This window comes from Erinaceus europaeus, chromosome 13 (assembly GCF_950295315.1).
Source record: "Erinaceus europaeus chromosome 13, mEriEur2.1, whole genome shotgun sequence".
NCBI lineage: Eukaryota > Metazoa > Chordata > Mammalia > Eulipotyphla > Erinaceidae > Erinaceus > Erinaceus europaeus.
In genome coordinates, this window is record NC_080174.1 from 92,633,407 (window position 1) to 92,658,876 (window position 25,470).

A 25,470-nucleotide genomic window follows, 5' to 3' on the forward strand; every position below is an offset into this window, starting at 1 on the left:
TGGAGACTAGTCTAACATCCAAGTGCTTATGTATTTTGAGATGACCCATGGTGTCATGTGATAGTGTTGTTTGGTTTTTATATGCATGCAGTAACTGACTCATTTTCCACAACATCATTTTTTATAGAGACTTCACCTATTTACATCTATTTCCACAGCATTATTTTCTTGCTTTAAACATGTTCTTAGGTAGGCACCTGCAAAGCTTTCCCCCTGCAGGTGGGGACCGGGTGCTGGAACCTGGGTCCTTGTGCATTGTAACCTGTGCACTCAACCAGGTGCGCCACCACCCAGGAAACCATTATTTATTTATTTATTTATGAGAAATATAGGAAGAGGGAGACAGAAAGAACCAGACATTACTCTGGTACACGTGCTGCTAGGAATTGAACTCATGCTTGAGAGTCCAATGCTATATCTACTATGCCACCTACTGGACTACCCTATTTATTTCTTTATTTATTTTCCCTTTTGTTTCCCTTGTTTTATTTCTGTATTTATTATTGTAGTTATTGATGTTTTCCTTGTTAGATAGGACAGAGAGAAATGGAGAGAGATGGGGAAGACAGAGAGGGGAGAGAAAGAGAGACACCTGCAGACCTGCTTCACCACCTGTGAAGCCAACACCCCTGAAGATGGGGTGTTGTTGCGGTGGTCTGGTGTCGGGCTGCACAGCGGAGAAGAGAGCGGACGTCCAGAGCAAAGGGGTACACAAATCTTTATTATAGGATGGCGGGGAGGTTTGGTTCAGACCACGTGGAGCCAGCCGGCAATGGCCGACCACGGGGGGAGAGCAGGGAGGGAGACCTCAGAGAGGGAGAGCCTAGAGCCCAGAGAGAGAGAGGGGAGGGGTGAGGGGGCTTTTTATTGGGCGACAACCAGGGATGACGTGTAGGGCCAGGATTGGTTGAAAGGGGGCACTCTAGGATTTAGCGGGGCATAGAAAAACCTGGGGGTGTAGACTGCATCAGAATAACTCCTCAGCAACAATGGGGAGCCGGGGGCTCGAACTAGAATCCTTCTGCCGGTCCTTTTGCACTTTGCGCCATGTGTGCTTAACCCACTGCACGACTGCCTGATTCCTTCTATTCATTTTTTTAAAAAAATTTATATTTATTTTCCCTTTTGTTGCCCTTGTTGTTTTTATTGTTGTTTTTTAGTTGTTATTGTTGTTGATGTTGTCGTTGTTAGATAGGACAGAAATGGAGAGAGGAGGGGAAGACAGAGAGGGAGAGAGAAAAAGAGACACCTGCAGACCTGCTTCACCGCCTGTGAAGTGACTTTCCTGCAGGTGGGGAGCTGGGGGCTTGAACTGGGATCCTTATGCCGGTCTGCACTTTGTGCCACGTGCGCTTAACCCGCTGTGCTACCGCCTGACTCCCTCTATTCATTTTTTAATGAATTAGATACAGAGAGAAAGATACACAGAGAGAGACACCAAAACCAGAGCACTGCTCAGCTCTGGTTTATGGTGGTGCTGGCTATTGATGCTGGACCTTTGGTGCCTCGAGCATGAAAGTCTTTTACAGAACCATTAGGCGTTTCCCCATCCCATCCCTTCGACTCTCCTGAAGGAAAAGTCACAGGAAGCAGACACAAGCTGCCCCAGCTGAGGCCTGAGATATCCCCACCCTATCTACCTGCAGAACCACAGGAAAATAAACATTTCCCCCAAGCCACTGGGTTCCGGAGTGTTTGTCACACTGTGATCCATGACTGATGTTCTGCCCATCCCCCTGGGGCAGGGTTGGACCTGCAGGTGGCCCATCCTTTGATCCCTCCCCTCCAGAAGCCACTGAGATGACTCGCTGCTTAGTATTTGTTTCTTCTTTCCTCCCAGCCTATTTCCAGGACTGACACAGCCGTGCCCACTGCTCTTTATTACTTGAATATATGTTGAAGTCACCAAATGATGCCAGGGCCCAAGTAGAACAGATGAAATGTGACCAAGTTCTGGTGGGTGATGGATAATGAGTAGGGACTGCGAAATCAATTGTGTTAATTCCTGGTCTGTCACTGGGACTGAGAATTAATGAGACGATCTGTCTAACTTAATGGTATTTAGACATTAACAGAGTGTGATAGAATTGTCCACAGGTGCTGCCTGGCATCCCAATGACAGGAGGCCTGCACAGCCCGAGGAGCAGCAGGTGTAAGCAGGTAGGACCCAGGCTGAGCACACAGACACCCGGTGGGGTCCCTGCAGCCTCCCACGCTCCCCTGGGTGGGTCCCAGCACTCCCATGTGGGTCTCATTGTCTTGGTTGCCTCCTGCCAAGCGTAGGCATCCAGCTGGCAGCTTTGAAGGCAAATGCTCCAGGGTGGATCTCTGGACCTGCTTTGAGGTCACCGCTCCGGACACTCTGTGGGAAGATGGATAGTAGCTGGGGGACAAGGGGGCAGTTCATGTGTTGGCAGGGTCTGAGATACACAGACAGGCCTCCTGGCCCCTCGGCTCTGCCCCCCAAATCGAGGCCCACCCCATCGTTATTGTTGGCGGTGCTTTGAGGTACCTCGTGGACCCCATGGCTGAAGCTGCGGCCAAACTGGAATGTCTGCCTTTCAGACGAGATCAGGCGTGTTCAGGGTGGTATGGCCGAAGACATCTGCCTTTCTGAAGCTCAAAGACCAGGGCTTGTCCCAGCTAGAGCCACCCATGGAGATCACCACCTCCCCCTGGCCCCCAATCCCTGGCATTCATACTTTTCTTGTGTGTGGTTTTCTTTCATGCAGAAAATGTTGACTTACATATCCAGTGATATAGAAGACATGAGAATATGCAACTCTGAGGGCAGTTTCTGCCTCTCTCTCTTTCAGAAATATTTTTATTCATTTATTATTGGATAGAGACAGAGACATTGAGAGGGAGGGGGAGATAGAGAGACAGAGAGACACCTGAGTCCTGTTTCACTACTCGTGAAGTTTTCCCCGAAGGTGGGGCCCAGGGCCTTGAACCCAGGTCTTTTTTTTTTTTCAGTGCTTTTTTTTTTTTTTTTAAAATTTCTTTCTTTATTGGGGAATTAATGTTTAACATTCAACAGTAAATACCATAGTTTGTACATGCATATCATCCCCCAGTTTCCCATTTAACAATACAACCCCCACTATGTCATTCATCATCCTTCATGGACCTGTATTCTCCCCATCCACCCACCCACCCCAGAGTCTTTTACTTGGGTGCAATATGCCAATTCCATTACAGGTTCTACTTGTGTTTTCTTTTCTGGTCTTGTTTTTCAACTTCTGCCTGAGAGTGAGATCATCCCATATTCATCCTTCTGTTTCTGGCTTATTTCACTCAACATGATTTTTTCAAGGTCCATCCAAGAACGGCTGAAAACGGTGAAGTCACCATTTTTTACAGCTGAGTAGTATTCCATTGTGTATATAGACCACAACTTGCTCAGCCACTCATCTTTTGTTGGACACCTGGGTTGCTTCCAGGTTTTGGCTATTACAAATTGTGCTGCCAAGAACATATGTGTACACAGATATTTTTGGTTGGATGTGTTGGGTTCCTTAGGATATATCCCCAGGAGAGGAATTGAAGTGTCATAGGGTAGGTCCATTTCTAGCCTTCTGAGAGTTCTCCAGACTGTTCTCCACAGAGGCTGGACCAATTGACATTCTCACAAGCAGTGCAGGTGTCTCTCTGCCTCCCTGTCTCCGCTTCCTTCTTGATTTCTGGCTGTCTCTTTTCAATAAATAAATGAAGATAAATTAAGTCTCATGCCTGTAACATGTGCTCTCAGCCAGGTGTGCCATTACCCCGACCCGACTCTCAATTTCTCTTTCTCGACTGAAAATAAATACAAATCAAATCAATAAAATAGCAAACAGCTTAGATTGTTCTCACTAAGTCACCATCGGTGCCATAGCAGCTCACTAATTCATTATCTACAGCTTCCAGCTCCTTAAAAACCACAAGAAGCCAACCCTGAACCACCAGGCTAGAGAGGCAGCACTGGGCTCCAGAGCAGAGACATCTCTGTTTCCGGGAGCGTCAGCTAAGGCCAGCCGCACAGCCTGCTGGGACCTGTAGTTCCCACGGCTCTTCTCCCACGGCTGACTGCGAGGAGGCGGACTACAGCTCCAGTCAGGCCAAGCTGCGCAGCGGGGGTCCTGCACACGTGCCACTGGGCGGTCGGTTTGAGTTGCTGTAGCTGCCAGCTGGCTGTGCAGAGTCTGTTGCAAGGCGGCCTCAGGTCAGTCGGGGCTGATGGGTGTCGCGTTGCGCGAGGCGTGACCGGCCTTAAAGACCTGGGGCTCTGCGTATGTCGGGGAGGTGCGCCAGCCTCGCCTCTGGCCATTCTGCGCCGCCTCCCTGTTGGTCTGGGTCCCGCTTCCCCTCGCCCCGCTTTGGGGCCCTCGGAGCTGCGGGGAGATGCGGGGGCCCGCGAGGACGGGGCGTGAGCCGCTGGGCAGGCGCAGGGTGTCCCGGGCAGGCTCCGGCCGGGCTGCGGCGGGCGACCGTGGGCGCGGACCCGCCGCGGCAAGCAGCGCTTAGCGCTGTGGCCTCTGGCCTTGGCTGTGGGCGGACTGCAGGTGGCCGCCACCTGCGTGTCTGCTGCAGGGCGGGAATGGCCTGCTGGAGCTGGTCCCGCTGCAGGATCCTGTGCAGCGACTCTGCGGTTTCCTCACTTGCTGCCTTGCCGCCGTCTGGGCCAGGCCTCACCATCAGAGAGGTTTGGTCATCGTTTTTTAAGGCTCCGGAATTGTGCTCGCAGAGATAAAATGATTAATAGCTGCTGCGACTTCCCCAAACGTTTTCATTGTAAATAGAGATAGAAACGCAAAGGGAGTGTCCAAGAGGTGGCGCAGTGATGGGGCTTTGGACTCTCCAGCATGAGGTCCTGAGTTGGATCCCCAGCAGCACATGTGCCAGAGTGTTGTCTGGTTCTTTCTCCTCCTCCTGTCTTTCTCATTAATAAATAAGATTTTTTTTTTTTTGCCTCCAGGGTTATCAGTGTGGCTCAGTGCCTGCACTACGAATCCACTGCTCCTGGAGGCCATTTTTCCCCACTTTGTTGCCCTTGTTTTCATTATTATTGTTGTTGTCATTAACGTTGTTCTTGGATAGGACTGAGTGAAATGGAGAGAGGAGGGCAAGGCTATGGGGAGAAAAAGACACCTGCTGACCTGCTTCACCGCCTGTGATGCGACTCCCCTGCAGGTGGGGAGCCGGGGGCTTGAACCGGGATCCTCACGCTGGACCTTGCGCCACCTGCTCTTAACCTGCTGTGCTACTTCCTGCCTGCCGCGCAATAAATAAAATATTAAAAATAAAAGGAAGGAAGATCTACGGGGGGGGGGGGTAGGAGCAGGAGAGAGACACTGCAGCCTTGTCTCGGCCCGTGAAACTTCCGCTGCAGACTGGGATGGGAGAAGGACGGACTGAGACCCAAGACACCATCTGATTAATTTTTCCATACACACCTCCCCCCATCAGCTATGGTCATATTCCCTGATGTAGTGTTCATGTGAACATGGCCCTTTTCTGTGCTAATTTCTTTCTTGCTTGCTTGCTTTTTTTTTTTTTTTTTTTTTTTATTATTATTACTAGAGCACTGCTCAGCTCTGGCTTATGGTGGTGTAAGGATTGAACTTGGGACTTCAGAGCCTCAGGCATGAGAATCTCTTTGCATAACCATTGTGCTATCTACCCCCACCCTTCTGTGTAAGTTTCTATGAATTTTTACAAACTGCTTTGAAAACAGGCACAAAGAATTAGAAATATTTCTAAGACAGTTTACTCTTGTGTAATACTAGTATTAAATGTGGGAGGTCTGCACAGCTTTAGAAATTGCGAGCATAGACGGAAAAATGTCCTACTATTACTTAAATGGGGTAAAGAATTCTGCTGCAGTACTCATTTATTGACTCTAGGTGGTGATCTAACACCACGTTACACTCTAACATCACATTCTAACATTAAAATGTTATTGAAATGCAGTTTAGAAATCTTAATATCCTGACATCAAATTCTTATAATTATGTATCCAAATACCTCCTCAGTATAAAACAGGTAGGTGCACAGGTAAGGCCAGGACAAATTATATCCTCAGGTTAACAAAGCAGGTCCAGGCAGAGTTCTGGTCAGGATGGGTCCTGATTCTGGTCTGGATGGGTCCTGGGTCTGGTCCTGAACTGTTCTGGTTCTGTTCCTAGTAGCTGGTTCCTTTCTTGGTCTGGTGGGGAATCTGCAGACACCTCCCTGACCTTTGGTGTGTTGATTGCCAAGGGATATGCCGGATGGGGGCTTCTGAACTTAAAGACTTGCAGGCAGTTCAAAAGTTGCCATCCATGTCCGAATGTCCATGGCTTTTATCCCTGAGCTAGGCTGGGGTGTGGATTAGTTAATTTCCAGTCAATGAGAATTGGGGTCTTCCTGTCATGTAGGTCTAACTATCAGGCGATACAGATGTAGGGCCTGCCCTGCACAGGACTTTATCTTATGCTGGTGTAAGGGGCATTTCAGAGAACTCAGAGGCTGCATTGAGCTTGCCCTGCACAAGACTTTATCTTATGCTGGCCTACAGGGGCATTTCAAAGAACTACAGGGGCCACATAAAGCTTGCTCTGCACTGGACTTTATCTTTGCCTGTGCAGGGCTATTTGAGCGCATTTATCCTGCATAGGACTTATCTATGCAGGACTTGGGGGCCAAGGGTCTAGGTTTTATCTTTCACTTTCCTTTGTTGCTTAAAACTCAAGAGTAGTTTAGCACTTTACTTTTAACAATGTTTCATCACTCAAATAAGCATCTTAAGATTTCAAACTCAAAATAATATTCTCATACTGGAATATTCACTTTAACTCTAACACTCTAAACTGAAACAACTTATCCTCATATTTCCAGCCTATTTAAACATTTCACAATCAGAGGAATACTTTCACACTTAATATTCTCACACTTCTTATATATGTCTTAAGTACACACTGTTTCATGTACATATTATTTCAAGTACATATTGTTTCATGTATACACTTTAGTATTATTCTAAGTTCACACGCTTTATAGATTAATATTATTCTAGTCTAAGTTTGGGCATAAGTCACAGCACTAGGTTCACACTCCTTATACATTAATATCATTCTATTCTAAGTTTGGGCATAAGTTACAACATATTTGTTCAGAAGTCCGAGGTCTCAGCCCTTGTGTTGAAGGGGTCGTGTTTTCTTTATCTGGTATATGTAAGGGACACTTAACTGAATGTTTGAATATTCTGGTATGTGACATTCCATCCCCTTGGTCCCAAGGGCCTAGAAGGCTCGAAAGGTCCAGTAGTCTAGAGGGAGCTTGAGAGAAAACTGGGCCTTCCCATATACCAGCTCACTGTGCCTGCACTTACCTGAGGTGCAACATTTTACGTCCGCTCCAATAACTCTGAGCTATGTGTTGGTGAATACATTCCTCGATAAGAGGTTTTAAGATCATATGAGCTTTATATGGTTCTAAAGTTTTGGGCTGATAGGCCTTGTCTGGTGGGGGGGTGTCTAGAGTACCAGTCTCCTTCCAGGAATGTTAATGTGCCCTTGGTTGCCTAATTAACATGTATAAAATAAATACTGTGTATATGATCCTTTATCTGTGTAACAGGCTCACAATCCTGCTACCCAGGTTGCTGTCTGTAGTAGAGGGTCCCTGTGTACACGTTTCTTAGGATTTAATGTGTCATGCCCTATGAGATGGTGTGCTAGAGTGACCAACTGGTGTTCATCTTCTGGCCCTGGCTTTGAGTAAGTTTTCTAAAACATAATACTGTATTTACATGTACAAAATTGGCAACGAATTTCCTTAGGAAAAATGTTTCTACAAAGTCTAGATTGGACATTGTATATATGAAACAAAACAGTAAGCCTTCAAAATGCATTGTGTAACAATTATAGAAAAACCAAAATTGATTACTCCGTGTTCCCAGATCACACTTCCATCCAGAGTCCCACAGAGTTCATGCCGTGTCTTCCAGACCTTAGACATAGTCACAGCAACAGTGGCACACTGCAATGCAAACTCTGACTGTCATTGCTAGAATAACAATTACACAGGTGATCCAAAACATCTGTTTCACCCAATACCACCAATCACAAAGATGTATACACAGAAAATCAAGTTGCACAGCTCAGGCCAGAATATCCCCAAATGAGCATCTCTTAATAGCTGTGCTAGTGGATCTGTGTACAAAGGTGTTGGGTTGTAATACTCCCACAGTTTCATGTGCATCATGGATCTTTGGCTTGAGCAACTGTTCCTGTTTCTCTATTTTTCATTTATGTATACTTTTTAACTGTTTCTCTTTCCTTGTGGCAATACCCCATATTTCATTAGCAGTTTTAATAAAATGGTTGTAATGTTCCCAGTCTAATTCAAAGTCAAATAGTTTGGTCGTATCAAAATAATGCTTCTCTTCATAGTGTAGAGTGGTGATCAGGGTGGTATTATGCACTGTGGCTTCTGAAGAACTGGTCAGTATATAACACCCCTTTGTCAAAGTATAAATAATGCTTACTTCTTCCAAGGAGTTTTTTTTCGGGGTATCTCTCTCCCTCTCTGGCGGGGTGGTCTCCAGGGGAAAGGAAATGGGCTGGTTCTTTCTTGTTCACAACAGGGGTCACACGAAGTGAAAGACACCAGGGGACTCTTAGCATGCCTAGCATCTGAGTCCTAGAGTCCCAGAATCCTAGAGTCCGTTTATTAGCAAAATGGACATGAGTTAAATAGAAAAGCAATGGAGGTAATTGTTGTTGAAATATGTCAGAAATTACAGGTTTCTTAACAGTCAGCATGCCCCTAAGGTAGGGGGCTGGTATGACAGGAATTGATGAGATACAAGACAGTTATTTTCCATGACACAAGCAACTTAATTATCCAAAGGTATTTGAGAGAAGCATAGGGGTTGAACCCGTAATGTGAGACAGAGAGAAGATGAATATCAAAAGGCCATATAGTTTGGAATTTCTCTTGTCTGGGGTCTGAGGTGTGTGATGAAGTGTGTGATAAGGTGTGTTCTGTGATCAGAAGGTGACTTTGAATAAGTGACTCTGTGGCCATGTAGCCTGTGGTTAATGGAGGGAAGTACTGTGGTATCTGTTGGCCTGAGAGTCAAGAAGGAAAGAACCAAGTCTGAGTTTCCCCCCTTATGCTCACCTCAGTTGAGAGAGACTTACCAAGAGGTTATCTTCTCAGACCTCCATCCAAAGATGGGGGTGGTTCTCCCTAAGCTCTGTCAGGCTTACACATGTTACCAACAGGTATTATTCAAATAAATGCACACTAGTTGAGTGGGCACAGCTGTACATATTAAAAAGGTGCAATCACCCAATTTTGTAAGCATTTTTGGCACTAGTGCCTCTGCTAAATTTGTGGTTTCCAATTTTACCTCAGGAAGGCCTTTATGTGTACATAAGTTTGGTCTTCATTGCAGGCACTCCTCCACAGGTATATACATTGATGTGTTAGTAGTATTCAGATCTGTCCACAAGAAATGGTCCACAGGTATAACCCATTCAATACTCCAGGGTTTAGGAACAACCTGGGTGTGATTGGCTACATAAGTATTACCCAAGAATATTTGCAGCAAACTAGGTTTACCTATTCCATCTTCACACCAAGATTCACCCTCGGGGTTTAGTCTAGTTTGAAATTCTCTAGTCCTTCTCCCAATTCCAGTGGTGAATAAAGTATTTAGTTGTCTTTCTAGCTCCTGGAGTGTAGAAGTGTACATCTGATACATCACTAGATTGTGATTCTCCACTATCAATGACAGTGTCCTATTGTATTTTTGTTGGTAAGTCTCCTCCACTGCCTTCATCTCAGTCTGCATGGTATTGATAATTATATGTATAGGATCCAATGCTTTAGATAATGCATGGATGCCTCTGACTGAGCCCTTATTCAGTCTCTCCAAATTGGCTATGTCTGCTCTAAGGGGCTGCATTAGGGTGGCTGCAATACCACCTCCCAATATGCCTCCAACTATTATTCCAGACATCAATGCTCCGGCTGCTAGGAACAGTAAAGGTTTCCTTCCCATCCATTGCGGGAGGAGTATTGTAAGTTACGCCTAGGAATATTTTTGTAAAGGCTGTAAGAGGAAAGGAAATCTGTATTGGCCTGACATGTGGTGTTAGTATCATAGTTACAGGTAATTTCGGGTTGGATACCGCCATGGGGGCTCTGGTTATCTTTGGGTTTCCCTTTGGTGGAATTAACCATCCCCTATGGTAATGAGCATTCTTGAAATACATAAACTCTGTGTCATTTCCTTTCTTATGGTTAAGAGCTCCTCTATCCACTATACATGCTCTGTGGGTTAAGTTACAAGTCAGGAAATTCATTGGTGTATAGTATAGTACATCCCATGGTTGAGTGAGTAAATTGGTCATATCCTGTTTAGGTTTCAGTGCTGTCCAGTCAGACATATGCCATATTTGATGTTGCACATTCCGCCACCTCCCCCCTGCTCCATTGCTTGAAGCTGTGGTCTATTTACATAATCATTGTTTTGTCTGAGACCTGCCCTGCCTGCAGGGTGTTGACGTAATCCCCACTGGTTAGATGGAAGCTTGCTACATTCATGCTCTTTTTTTCCTCTCCACCCCCTATCCTGCACATTTCCTTTTCCATCCTGGCAATTCCACTCTGGAAGATATAAAGGCAGTTCTTTTCTGACAAATAATGGCAGAATTACATTGCGTTCCCTCTCAACCAATAGTTCCTTGTTCCTCTCCCTCCTTGCTGAGTAAGCAGCAGCCTAGGTTGGTTCTGACCCAGTTCTCTCTAACCCAGAGAGCAGGTGCCTGGGAAGAAACACCATCAGGCCAGCCTGTCAATTTGTCCAACCAAACTTTGCATTTTAAGAGGTATTACATGTGATATATGGTGTCCAAAGTCCATCTTAATGAGAGGTAGTATATAATAGAAATAATATGGTAGTTCTGTATGTTGTATCTCATGGACTCCTTTCATGATAATCATGTCCATGATTTACACCCTGTGGCCAGCAATTTAAAAGCTGTACAGGTTTTCTCTTGCCTTTATGGTACCCTGGTACAACATAACAAGTGTGGGTAGCTCCCTGTAGTGAACAGTACAACTTAGCTTTCTTAGGGGCATTGGATTGCCATGGTTGTGGCCCAGTATCTGTTAAAACTAATGACATCCGATAAGGATGTACACCTAGAGTCATGATTTTCATCCACTGTTCCCATAAGGGCCAGTTCTCCAGGGAAGTACTCACAGAAGGCGATACCTCATCATTATAATACCATAAGTCTCCAAAAAATGGTAGGTTGGGAAATTCCGCTCCACACAGCCATAGAGTACTACCACTTGCATTCCTTAAGAACTCATCCTCGCTCTGTATGTTCTTCTTTAAAGACTTTGGGCATAAATTTCCCCATGGAATTGGTAGGGCTGTAACTCATCTTTTAACCAGTTTAGGCTTTACTTATTCCCCTTTATTACATGCAGTCCAACTCATTGGATTGCATGGATCTGCAGATTCAGAGGCAATGACTGATTCGCTAAATTCATAATCCTTCCCTTGCATTGCTTCTGCAGACCCATTGTAATTTATCCTGTTGTCATCATCCCAAGCATTTTTGACAACCATGGAGAAGAATGCTCTTCAAAGCGTCATGTTCATAGAGATACCACCATCAAAAGGATGTAAAGTAAAAACTGCTTGAAACATATCCCCTGTTAGTAGCTTAAATGCCATCTGATGTATGTAGCTAGGTGGCCTCCAGCGTGTGGAGTATGTTACCATGGTATCTGTCTTATTGGTCCAAACTTCTGAGAAATGAAATTTCAGTGGCTTTTTCTCAAAGCTGTTAGTATTACCTAAGCCATTAGTTACCAGCATATATATCTTATTAAGATGGTAAGGGGCTACCCTAGCTCTGTACTGATCACATCCTGGATTCCAGACGTATGTGAGATTCCAGACATATGTGAGACGTATGTGAATATTTCTGCCAAATTGATTGTATGATAGGAACAACATTAGTATATAGGGTCTCATCAGTCCAATAGAGAGGGAGATTCCTCTCAGGGTCCACTTCCTTTGGTGTCCATGCCTTCAGTGGCTCTGTAGTTGGCAGTTCTGGTGTAGTGGGTTTGGGTTTTGCAGGAGTGCTGGTTGTACCAGAGACAGTACTGTCGTCACTGATAGTAGTGCCATCTGCCTGAGTGCTGGTGTTGATGCCAAGAATGTGGTCACTAACAATGCACAGAGTGTCATATTTGGGGTATGTGTAACACTGGGTGTAGTAAGCTCAGGCATTGTAGGGGTAGGGTGTGCATGGGGGGGTTAAGGTATCTCACTGGCCCACTAGAGATGACTTTCATTTTCCGAGGGCAATGAGGAGGAGTCAATAATCCCCACCTCAGTCCCTTCAGGCATTGTCTTTGCTCCTCAGAAAAGTGTGCCTCAGTCCAGCAGATGGTGTAACTAGCTAGCAGGACTCCTAGTCTCCTGTTCCCTGTGATATTGCTCTGGTTGCAACTACAAATTGGCGCAGGTGCCTCAATGCGAGCTGCTTTACGTGGTAGCAGCTTCATAGGAAGTTCATCACTGCTGGACTCTCCAGGCCAAACTGAAACCATCTTGCCTTTTGCCATGATTAAGCTCTGTGTGGTCTTAATAATATTTATCTATGGCCAGGCTCAGAGCCTGACCAAATGACAAAAATAATGACAAAACCTTTACTGTACTCTGTAAGATTGATCATAATGGAACAAGCAATAGCAGTAATGCAGTATTTTTCAGGAGGCCCCAAGAGTAAAAAATGTTTTCCCCTTTATCTACACCACTTTAGTGTTCCCCCTAAAATATGGAAAAAGATTAGTAGTTCCCACAGTGGAGGGGCCACCTTACATGACATGATTAATGCAAAGTTATGGTACCTGCCTAGATACAATGGGCCTTTTAATCTACCATCCACCACTATGCTCCCACCTCCTTAGACAAGAATAGTACACAAGAACCTAGGTTATACAGTGAGCATATACAGAAGATGGATTCTAGCTAGAGAGTTTAACTTGGAACAAAACCAAACAAAACTCCTCCATCAAACATTGGAACAGATTTTGTGAAAAATGGGTTGCTCAATTTGTTTATGGGCCCTAGAAACATAACAAGCTTGAACTTTCTATAAACCATTGTCTATGTATGAGCCAAGAGAATGACATAAAAGGTAGAATATTAATCAATAGGACATTTGCCTAGCACACAGGTACAGGAAGAACAAAAGACACAGAAACGGTGATGTGGTCTCTAGGACAGAAAGTGCCCCTGGAATGTAAATGTTCCACAAAGCAGGAGATGTTTCCTACCTGTGCTGTTCTTACTTGTTGATTTTTGTTTCAAAAATAATCAAAGCCTTGGTGGTTTTTGTTTTAATAATCAATACCTTGGTGATTTTTGTTTGAATGATCTAAGCCTTATGAGACTATAAAATAAAGTTCTGGGGTGGGGGTAGATAGCATAATGGTTTTTCAAAGAGATTCTCATGCCTAAAGCTCCAAAGTCCCATGTTCCATCCCCTGCACCACCATAAACCAGAGCTGAGCAGTGCTCTGGTAAAAAATAAAATAAAATAAATAAATTTCTGCTTAAGTAAGACAGAGATGTCTTCTTGAGCTTGATTCAGCATCAACTCACTCATCTCTCATTCTTCATTCTTCGCCGATGCCCCTCCTCCTTCAGGCTAACCCTAATAACCTGTTGGGGCTGGCTCCCAGCAATAAATACTCTGACAGATAGCTGCAATCTCATGCACAATAGGGCCTCCTAGGTAAATAACAGACACACTAACTATAACTAACACTAGGATGTACCTTGTGCACATGCTCTTGTGCTATTTGGTCCAGTTTGGCCAAGCTTAAGTCACCCTTGTCCTTAGTAATCCAAGCAGTGTTCCCTTGACCTTCTGTCACAATCTCAGCCTTTCCCAGTGATTGCATTTTCTTGTCCCTGTAGAGACAAGTGTCTGGTCTGATTAGTTGTTGGTCTGGGAGGTTCACATATTCTAAAATTGGTACTTTTCTGATTGCCTCTCGAATAGGGGAGTGCCTATAGAGTCTAGGCCTGTTGTTTAACTCAGAAGATGCCTTTACTATTGCTTCCTCAAGATTTTTATATTCACTGTTCATAAATTTAGCTTTAATGAGCCCATTCCATCTCTACATAATCTGCTGCTATTGGGTTGTAAGCCATATGGAATTCCCATATGATACCTATGTTCTGTGCCTATTGTTGGATCATGTTTCCAGTAAAGTGTGTTCCTTGATATCAAGGAGCTAACTGTATGACAATTGGAATACCATATACTGATATCCAATTGCATAAAGTAAAAATAGCCAGATTCTGGGAGGGGCTGTTGCCACTTCTTGCTAATCCTAGACCTGTTCATACATCTACTATTGTACAAACATATCTGTCCCTGTACTGTTGTAGGGGTCCTATAAAATCTATTTGGTGGGTATGGTTAAAATGTAATTTTATTGCAGTCTGTCCTGGGTATCTATGAGAAAATCTATTTGTTCTTTGGGCAGTTCTTACAGGACCTGATAGCTTCCTTTGCCGTGTGCCAAGTGACTTTGGCATTCCTTTCTTTAAACCACTTGTGTGTTCCATGATTCCCGGGATGCCCTAAAAACTCATGAACTTCTAAGATTTCCTCTAGTGTGATGGGTCTAATCTGGGAGTCCCTTTTTAACTTTAATTTTGTTCCTGTATTTTCTGTCACTCTCCATCCCCTGTCTATTTTTCCTATAATGCTGCTCATTTATCAACCTCATTATTATATTTAGTCTGTAAAGATTCATCTTTTTCATGAGCATCTACATGGTATACCTGAATTTTGATGTCTCTCCCAATCTGGTGTAGCTCCTTCCATGCTTCCTTACTCCAAATTGCCTTTCCATTGATTTTCCAATCTGTATGTTCCCATTTTCCTGACCATAAGTCTATCTCATTCAGTACACACCATGAGTCAGAGAACAAATGTAAATCCTGTCTCTCCTTCAAAGACTTTCTGGCAGCTAAAAGAGCTGCTATAACTTCTGCATGCTGTGTGGAGTGGGACGTGCCTTGATCAATAATGATCATGTTATCGGATGGTCGCAGTGCTGCCGCTTTCCATCTCACCATGTTATTTTGGGTGGCAGTGGAACCATCAGTGAACCAGAGAGGAAGAGTATTGCCCTGGTCACCATCGCTCAATAGGTATCTGTTTCTGGGGAGGGGAGGTGTGTGTGGGGGAGGTATATACCCGCCCCCCCAGAGCTTGTTGTAACAACTGCTCGGACACCATGGGTACCATCTGTGGAGGTTAGAAACCAACTGTTACTTGTTAGAGACTTTTACACAGAAACCAACTGTTACTTATTAGACACTGTTACACTGAAACCAACTGTTACTTGTTACAGACTGTTACACTGAAACCAATGGTTCCTTGTAACAGCCTTTAAACTGAAACCAATTGCTCTTGTTCCCTGTACTATAAAAAACGGAGAGTGAGAAATTTGCTATCATCAGTGCAGACTCTCCCCTTGTGTGGACAGATGTCAGCCGCCCAAGCTTAAGCTTGCGAATAAAGGCTCTTGCTCTTGCATGTAATTCTGGTCTTTCTTGTGTGAGATCGGAACTGGAACTTCTGTGCACAACACCATCCTCTTCTCTTCCAGGGATACCCCAGGAAGAAACTGGACAGATACCATTTCCATTGAAGCACTTTTCCTTCCATGGGTAGGCCAGTCCATGCCTCTGCCGGTGCCTCAACCCAATCTAATATGGGCAGGGTAGTTTGGAGGACTACCAGATTATTCCTCAAAATAGAGTGGCACGTTCTCAAAGCTTCATAGACTGTCTATACATACTTTTCAAACAAGGAAAATTTGTTCTCTGACCATGGGAATCTTTTACAATAAAATCCTATGGGAGTTAGCCTGCTCTGTTCCGTAACAAATTTATTCCAGTTTCCCCAGCTGAGTTTATAGAATACATCAATGACTACTGTTTGACCTTTTTTAATATCAGTGAGCTCCTTATATTCTATAACTCTCTTCTTCACTATGCCAAAGGCCTCTTCTTGTGGTCCTCCGCATTCAAAATCTTCAGTTTTCTTAGTTATGTCATATAAAGATTTAAGCACCATTTGTAAGTGTGGTATGTGGTTCCTCCAATACATGAATGTACCTACTATAGCTTGCTGGGTTTGAGACTTATTCTGTGGTGTTCATAGGGCTTTAATTTTGTCTATTGCAGCCTCGCAAATTTTAGGTCCCGTGTTTAACCAATGTACTCCTAAGAACTTTACACTTTTGGGAGTTGGATGGTAGCATAATGGGTTAAGTGCACATGGCACAAAGCACAAGGACTGGTGTAAGCGTCCCGGTTCGAGCCCCTGGCTCTCCACCTGCAGGGGTGTTGCTTCACAAGCAGTGAAGCAGGTCTGTAGGTGTCTGTCTTTCTCTCTTCCTCTCTGTGTTCCCCTCCTCTCTCCATTTCTCTCCTATCTAACAACAATGACAACAGCAATAATAAATACAATGATAAAAAACAACAAGTGCAACAAAAGAGAAAATAAAAGAGAAAGGATGAAAGAAACAAAAAGATACTCTACACTTTGAGCAGGGTTTGGACCTTAGCCTGATTAATAGTCTATCCCTGTTGTCTCAGTTGTTTAACAGAGCCTTTTTTACAGCTTCCTTATTATGCTCTATAATTAAAAGATCAGCTACATAAGAAAAAAATTCACATCCCTTTGGTAGCTGTAATGTCTCTAAGCTCCATCTGAGTCTGGTATCTTGTGCTTTGCTCTGTATGCACTTAACATGCTGCACTACCGCCCGACCCCTGCTCTACTAGATTTTGGTGGATGCTTTCGTTGAAGAAAAATTTAAAGGGTTGGATAGAGATGTCAGTCGAATTTGTGGGCTTGGTAATGTTCCTAACAGGCAGGATAACTCACTACATGTTTCCATAACCTCTTCTGTTTCCATTGCACAGCTAGGGTATTATACCTTTTATTCACCACTGTATCTTCCATCTACGGGCCATACTGTCCAGTGAAGAGGCTGTGCTGCTAGATTTAAACAGAGTCTCAAGCTATTGCTGTGATTGATCTTCCATTTTCTGGCCTGAAAGACATTCAGGGAAAGAGGAAGAGATGGCAGTTTCTTGGGTAAGTGACTTGCCCCACATCAGATTCTGTTTCTTTTTCCTCTTGAATACTTTGTCCTTTAATTTATACATGTTTAATTTACTGTTTCTGTTTTGCACATCTTATTTCTGTATCTCTGTCTCTTTCTCTTTCTGCCAGGGCACTGCTCATCCTTGGCTTTCATCTCTGGCTTATATCCCTGGCTTATGGTCAGCCAATAGAACCTAGTAGCTGAGAACCTCAGGCAGAAACTTTGTTATCTTCCCCTCTCTTTATTTAGGTTTTTTCTTTATTATATTATTTCTTTAGGTTTTTTAAATTATATTTATTTTCCTGTTTGTTGCCCTTGTTTTTATTCTTGCTGTTGTTATTGAATTCGTCATTGTTGGATAGGACAGAGAAATGCAGAGAGGGGGAGAGAAAGACAGACACCTGCAGTCCTGCTTCACTGCCTGCTTCACTCCCCTACAAGTGGGCTTGAATCGGTATCCTTATGCTGATTCAAGCCCTTTGCGCCAACTGCACTTAAACACTGCACTACCGCCTGACTCCCGTGAATGATTCTTTAAAATTTATTTATTCGTTTTTATTATTTATTCCTTTTGTTGCCCTTGTTTTATTGTGTATTTATTATTGATGTCATTGTTGTTGGATAGGACAGAGAGAAATGGAGAGAGGAGGGAAACACAGGGGGAGAGAAAGACAGACACCTGCATACCTGCTTCACCGCCTGTAAAGTGACTCCCCTGCAGGTGGGCAGCCGGGGGCTCAAACCGGGATCCTTCCGCTGGTCCTTGTGCTTAGCGCCACCTGTGCTTAACCCGCTGTGCTACCACCTGACTCCCTCGTGAATGATTTTTAATTGCCCTGTGATTAAACATCTTACTGTGTTTATTTATGTTACTCTACTGAGTTGTGTGAGAACATATATTGCTGATTATCCTTTTGATGTATATTATGTAAATATGTTTTATTATTTTTATTGCTGCATCTCTTTGTCTTGGTGATAGGTCTTGTCCTTATACCAAATATTTTCAGTTTGTTGTAGTCTCAGTGGTTCACTTGTCCATTTATTTATTTATCTTTGATGTTGAGCTCAGGTCTCTGAAGACATTTCCCATTCAGATATTATGTACTGTACTGAGGATGACTTCTCTAGACTTTTTTGGAGACTAGTCTAACATCCAAGTGCTTATGTATTTTGAGTTGACCCATGGTGTCATGTGATGGTGTTGTTTGGTTTTTATATGCATGCGGTGACTGACTCATTTTCCGCAACATCATTTTAAAAAAAAATCATTTATTCCCTTTTGTTCCCTTTGTTGTTTTATTGTTGTAGTTATCATTGCTGTCATTGTTGATGGATAGGACAGAGAGAAATGGAGAGAGGAGGGGAAGATAGAGAGGGAGAGAGAAAGACAGACACCTGCATACCTGCTTCACCGCTTGTGTAATGACTCCCCTGCAGGTGGGGAGTCGGTGCTTTAACCAGGAGCCTTATGCCAGTTTTTGTGCTTTGCACCACCTGTGCTTAACCCGCTGCGCTACAGTCTGATTCCCTCTGACATCATTTTTTACAGAGAATTCACCTATTTACTTTCAGCATCATTTTCTTGCTTTAAACATGTTCTTAGGGATTTTGATGGAGACTGCATAGCATGTATATGCCACTTTTAAAATGGTCATTTAGTTTAGAAAATCATTAGTAATTCACCAGTAATCAACATTTTTGTTTGTCTTATGTCTTTGTTTCACAGCAATTTACAGTTTTGAAGATTATTTCTTGAAAAAATTTTGTTGCAAATGTATGGGAGTCAAGCAGTAGCACTGTGGGTTAAGTGCATGTGGTGCAAAACAGTTTTCTTTTGCCCTCTTATTTTTTTCTGCCACCATGTTATTTCTTGAGCTCAGAGTCAGAGCATGAATCCAATACTCAAGGAAGCCATTTTTTGTTTCCATTTTATTTGATAGGATAGCAAGAAATGGAGAGTGGAACAGAGGTCAAGAAAGAGCCACGTGCAGGCTTGTTCAACGCTTTTGAAGTGTCCCTCACGCAGGAGGGAAGCAAGCCTCAAACCTCCATTTCTGTTTGTACTATCCAACAATGACAAGATCGATAACAACTGCAACAATGAAAACAAGGGCAATAAAAGGGAAAATAAATAAATACAATAACATAATTTTTTAACAATTATATTTTACTTCTTATTATAGAGGGAAATTGAGAGGGATGTAGGTTACTGGATAACAGTTCTTTTCTCTGCCACCATGGTTATTTCTTGAGCTCAGTGTCAGAACTTTTGCTCAAGAAATGTATTTTTTGTTTCCATATTATTTGACAGGACATACAGAAATGGAGAGTGGAACAGGGGTAGAGAGAGACATTTCCAGGCTTGTATCACTACTCATGAAGTGTCCCCCTCTCAGGTGGGAAGCAGTTCTCAATCCTAGGTCCTGTGTCATGGTGATATGTACACTTAAGTAGGTGCAACAATGCCCTGCACCTGATAATTCTTTTTTTTTTTTTCTCCAGGTTTGTTGCTGGGCTCGGTGCCTGCACCATGAATCCACCGCTCCTGGAGGCCTTTTTTTCCCCTTTTTGTTGCCCTAGTTGTTGCAGCCTCGTTGTGGTTATTATTGCCATTGTTGACGTTGCTTTGTTGTTGGATAGGAAAGAGAGAAATGGAGAGAGGAGGGGAAGACAGAGAGAGAGGGGAGAGAAAGATAGACACCTGCAGACCTGCTTCACCTCCCGGGAAGCGACGCCCCTGCAGGTGGGGAGCCGGGGGCTCAACCGGGAGCCTTACCGGTCCCAGCGCTTTGTGCCACGTGCGCTTAACCCACTGCGCCAGCCACCGCTTGACTCCCTGCACCTGATAATTCTTATTTATTTGTTTAACATTCTTGCGTTTTTTAACTTTTTTTTTTTTTTTGGACAGTGACACTACAGAGAGCCTTAATGTGGTATGATCACTCTAAAAGTATAATTTCTATGCTTCCGCAATAATGTTAATTTTATAAAGAGCCATGTGTGGCTAGAGATGTTTCACTTTTAATAAACTTATACTCATCATGTGTTTTTTTATCCCATCTTTTTTTTTTTTTTTAATCACTGTGGCTTCATTATAAATTTGTTACACCTGTGGTCCTGGAGGTGGCGCAATGATAAAGCTTTGGAGTCTTAAGCATGAGGTCCCGAGTTCAATCCATGGCAGCACATGTGCCAGAGTGATGTCTGGTTTTTTCTCTCTCCTTCTTTTTCATAAATAAGTAAAATATTTAAAAAAAATGTATTACACCCAGTGGCCTTTTTTATTATTTATATTTTTGTGTTTTATATCAGTGAAGAGAATTTAATAAGGCTATTGAAGTAGAGATATCTATATCTTTGTATCAGGTGAAATTATTATTCATGTATGATAAATGAAATAACTTTTTATTTTCTTTTAATGAGAAGAACTGCAGGTACTACGAAAACACACCAGACTTTGAGCTCTAAGTCCCCAGGGGATATAGGTTCCATTCGAGTTATCCTCTACTTTACTGTCCCTATCAAATTCTCTTTACCTATATAAACTTTACATTATAAATAAGGAAGACAATATCCACAACTGCTCAGCACTTGTGAAGAGTGCCTACCTCTGTGCATGTGAGAACTAGGTTATTGGATCTTGGTCCTTTTATATAAGCAGTGTGAGCACCCTTTGAGTTGTACTCCCACACAGCCACTAAGGTTTTATCATCTACTAATTACACATCTATAGAGGGGGAACAGTGAGAATAGGTTTATCTCTCTGTTCTCAGGGCCTCGTGAAGGAGAGTCCAATGTTCTAATAAATGTACCACCTTCTAGAGCATGATTAAGAGGTATTTGGTTTTCAAGTCACCAAAGACATGTTTGCAGATGAGACAATCATTCACAGGCTTCCTAAAGTAGAGACTGAATGGCTAATCTGCTGTTGCTCGCATTTTCTCACATGATCACATTGCACATATTTTAGGGCTCAGTGACCTATGAAGATGTAACTGTGATTTTCACTCAAGAGGAGTGGGCACTATTAAATTCTTCAGAGAAGAAACTCTACAGAGATGTGATGTGTGAAAATTTGAGGAACTTTCTTTCAATAGGTAACTCTAATCGCCTTAATTTTTCAACTAGAAGAGAAATCATTTTTTGTTCACCAGTGTAGAAATGGCTATACTGTTCAGTGAGCAAGGTTTTATTGTGACTCATGAGGGATCAAGAATTCAATCTATTTGTATAATTTCTAATACTTTTTATATTTTGTACTTTTAGAAAAGATACAAGAACATTCCACCAAAGGGCAGCATATCTTGCATGGTAATAAACAAAGGTGAGAGTTAAATTTACAATAAAGTGTGATGTACCACCTAAGAAGCTACTGTGTTTTCAAAAGTTTTGTCTCTGTAATTTACTGAGATCATTTGCCTGCATGGTTTCCCTTTATAAGGAGACTCATAGTTTCTTAATGGTGTGCTCTTTACTGATGTAGCAATTGCATATGATCCCTTTTCATACAGTTGTTGTAGTTATTGTTGTTGTTGTTGATGTTGTCATTGTTGGACATGACAGAGACAAATGGAAAAAGAAGGGGGAGAACCGAGAGGGGGAGAGAAAGATAGATACCTACAGACCTGCCTGTGAAGCGTCCGTCTCCCCTGCAGGTGGGGATCCAGGGGGCTCAAACCAGGATCCTTACAATTTGTGCCACCTGTGCTTAACCCACTTTGCTACCACCCGACTCCCTCATTATATGTTTTATTCAAATCTATTTCTAATGTCTGATTTTCTGGCTTATTAAGTAAAATAATGTCCTGCATTTTGATAATCAATTACAGTGTTATTCATTAGAATGTCATTAATTAATTTTTAATTATTTTACAGTAATACAGCAGTAAAAATCTCTGAGAGCAAAGATAGTGAGAATGCTGGAATATCTCAAGAATGTGAAGTATACAGCAAATTATTCACTTATCCTATTCATCTTCAAAACCACGTAAGAATGCACTGTGGAGAGAAACCCTATGAATATAAACAATGTAATGGAACATTCAAGAGACCCAGTCATCTTTGGAAACATGAAAAAACTGACAATGGAGAGAAACCCTATGAGTGTAAACAATGTAGTAAAACATTCAGTCAAGCTGGTCATTTTCATGTACATGAACGAACTCACAGTGTAGAGAAACCCTATGAATGTAAACAATGTAGTAAAACATTCAGTTCTTCCAGTAGTCTTTGGACACATGAAAGAATTCACAGTGGAGAGAAACCCTATGAATGTAAACTATGCAGTAAAACATTCAGTTATGCCAGTTATCTTTGGGCACATGAAAGAACTCACAGTGGAGAGAAACCCTATGAATGCAAACAGTGTAGTAAAACATTCAGTTATTGCGGTAATCTTCGGAGACATGAAAGAATTCACAGTGGAAAGAAACCCTATGAATGTAAACTATGCAGTAAAACATTCAGTTATGCCAGTTATCTTTGGGCACATGAAAGAACTCACAGTGGAGAGAAACCCTATGAATGCAAACAGTGTAGTAAAACATTCAGTTATTGCAGTAATCTTCGGAGACATGAAAGAATTCACAGTGGAGAGAAACCCTATGAATGTAAACTATGTAGTGAAACATTCAGATGTTCCAGTAATCTTTGGGCACATGAAAGAATTCACAGTGGAGAGAAACCCTATGAATGTAAACTATGCAGTAAAACATTCAGTTATGCCAGTTATCTTTGGACACATGAAAGAACTCACAGTGGAGAGAAACCCTATGAATGCAAACAGTGTAGTAAAACATTCAGTGATTCCAGTAATCTTCGGAGACATGAAAGAATTCACAGTGGAGAGAAACCCTATGAATGTAAACTATGTAGTAAAACATTCAGATGTTCCAGTAATCTTTGGGCACATGAAAGAATTCACAGTGGAGAGAAACCCTATGAATGTAAACTATGCAGTAAAACATTCAGTTATGCCAGTTATCTTTGGGCACATGAAAGAACTCACAGTGGAGAGAAACCCTATGAATGCAAACAGTGTAGTAAAACATTCAGTGATTCCAGTAGTCTTCGGAGACATGAAAGAATTCACAGTGGAGAGAAACCCTATGAATGTAAAGTATGTAGTAAAACATTCAGATGTTCCAGTAGTCTTTGGGCACATGAAAGAATTCACAGTGGAGAGAAACCCTATGAATGTAAACAGTGTAGTAAAATATTCAGTGATTCCAGTAGTCGTCGGAAACATGAAAGAATTCACAGTGGAGAGAAACCCTATAAATGTAAACAGTGTAGTAAAATATTCAGTGATTCCAGTAGTCATAGGAAACATGAAAGAATTCATAGTGGAGAGAAACCCTATGAATGTAAACAATGTAGTAAAGCATTCGGGCAATCCAGTCATCTTCGGAGACATGAAAGAATTCACAGGGGAGAGAAACCCTATGAATATATACAATGTAGTAAAACATCCCAGCAGTCTGCTGGTCTTCAGAGACATGAAAGAATTCACAGTGAAGAGAAACCCTATGAATGCAAACAGTAAAACATTCGGTGATTCCAGTCGTCGTCAGAGACATGAAAGAACTCATAGTGGAGAGAAACCCTGTGAATGTAAACAATGTAGTAAAACATTCAGTGATTCCGGTACTCTTCGGGCACATGAAAGACTTCACAGTGGAGAGAAACCCTATGAATGCAGTGTAGTAAAACATTTAGTTGTTGCAGTAGTCTTCAGTAACAGTAACCTGAAACGTTTAATAAAAATGGAAAACAAAGGCAACAAAAGGTAAAAAAAAAAATAAAAACGTAAAAATATAATGAGGAAAAAGATACAAAAGCCTTTATTTTGGTTCAACACTCATGAAGTTTTCCCTTTTGCAGTTAGGGAGCAGGGGCTTGAATTTGCTTACTTTTGCATGGTACCATGTGCACCTCAATAAACCCTACCACCAAGTACCCATTGAGAAAAATTTTTTAATACAGGGTAAGGTTTTGCATCATCTAAACCAGACCAAAAAAAAAAAAAAGAAAAAGAATATTGGGAGTCAGGCTGTAGTGCAGGTGGCACAAAGCCCAAGGACCTGTGGCTGAGAAAGCTGTGGTATACACACTCAGTGGAATACTATGCAGCTGTTACGAGCAATGAACCCACTTTCTCTGACCCATCTTGGACAGAGCTAGAAGGAAATATGTTATTTGAGCTAAGTCAGAAAGATAAAGATGAGTATGGGACGATCCCACTCATCAACAGAAGTTCAGAAAGAAGATCAGGAAGGGAAAGTAAAAGCAGGATCTGACTAAATATAGAGTAGGACAGTGACATAAAAACTCTGGTGAGTTGGAGGGTGGACATTTGGCTTCCCGGGATGGCAGGGGAGGGGTTTCAAGGGTGGGTGGGTGGAATGGGACACAGTCTTGGTGGTGGGAATGGTGTTTATGTACACTCCTATGAAACTATAGTCATATAAATCACTAATATGAGGGGGGAAATTGATTGTATGTCTCAAAGTTTTTAAAACAGACAGACTTTTGAATGCATAGTCTGAGACTTTGATATGCGGACTTTCTCAAAAGCCTACACCAGGTAGAACAGAAGCAACCAGTGGCACAGCTATACGAGATACTGGGTATTAAACAGCAAACCGTAACAAAGGGACTTTTCAATGTTAACCCAATTACGAAATAATGTGACTATAACAACTATCCATTGTCTTCTTGAGCCCTAAGAGACTCTAAGCCCCTGGCTCCCCACCTGCAGGGGGATTTCTTCAAAGCAGTTAAGCAGGTTTGTGGGTGTCTATCTTACCTCCTGTTTGTCTTCCCTTTGTCTCCATATCTCTCTGTCCCATGCAACATTGATGACATCAATAACAATAACTACAGCAATAAAAAGGCCAACAAAAAGTGAATAAATATTTTTTAAAAATTGAAAGAAGAATGTCGCCAGGTCTGGAGTTAGGTCACTGAGTGAAATGTCTGCCTTGCTCCGTGTGCAGCCATCTTCCAGCCAGCCCTGGCCCTGTCCTGAGTTCGAACAATTGAAGAGCCCCCGTTTCTTTGGTTCTTGGGACAATCAGCAAAGAACTGAAGAGTGAAACACAGGAGTTTGAAGCAAAGAAGTTTTCATACAGTATTAGCAAGTAGACATACACTCTGGGGGGTTTCTGTAGAGTGACTCGAGTTACAAAGTATTTTATGGTTTTTACTCAAAAACTGCATCTCTGAGGTGGAAATGATGTGCCTGATTGACAAGCTGGGTGACAGACA

General features: G+C 42.6%; 2 protein-coding genes across 2 annotated transcripts; one reads left to right on the top strand and one right to left on the bottom strand.

Moving 5' to 3' along the window:
* Nucleotides 1-14,788: 14,788 nt before the first annotated feature.
* On the bottom strand, nucleotides 14,789-15,115 carry LOC132542389 (ribonuclease H-like). The gene has a single exon (XM_060204963.1). The coding sequence runs from the start codon at nucleotides 15,113-15,115 to the stop codon at nucleotides 14,789-14,791; it is 327 nt and encodes a 108-aa protein (XP_060060946.1).
* Nucleotides 15,116-19,153: 4,038 nt separating this feature from the next.
* LOC132542600 (zinc finger protein 709-like) lies at nucleotides 19,154-23,879 on the top strand (the record flags this gene model as incomplete). Its single annotated transcript, XM_060205108.1, is given in 5 exon segments — nucleotides 19,154-19,235; nucleotides 21,469-21,526; nucleotides 22,078-22,189; nucleotides 22,307-23,742; nucleotides 23,744-23,879. Coding segments are annotated over 5 exon segments (1,824 nt in total), but the record flags the coding sequence as incomplete, so codon positions are not given.
* Between the last annotated feature and the right edge of the window lie 1,591 nt (nucleotides 23,880-25,470).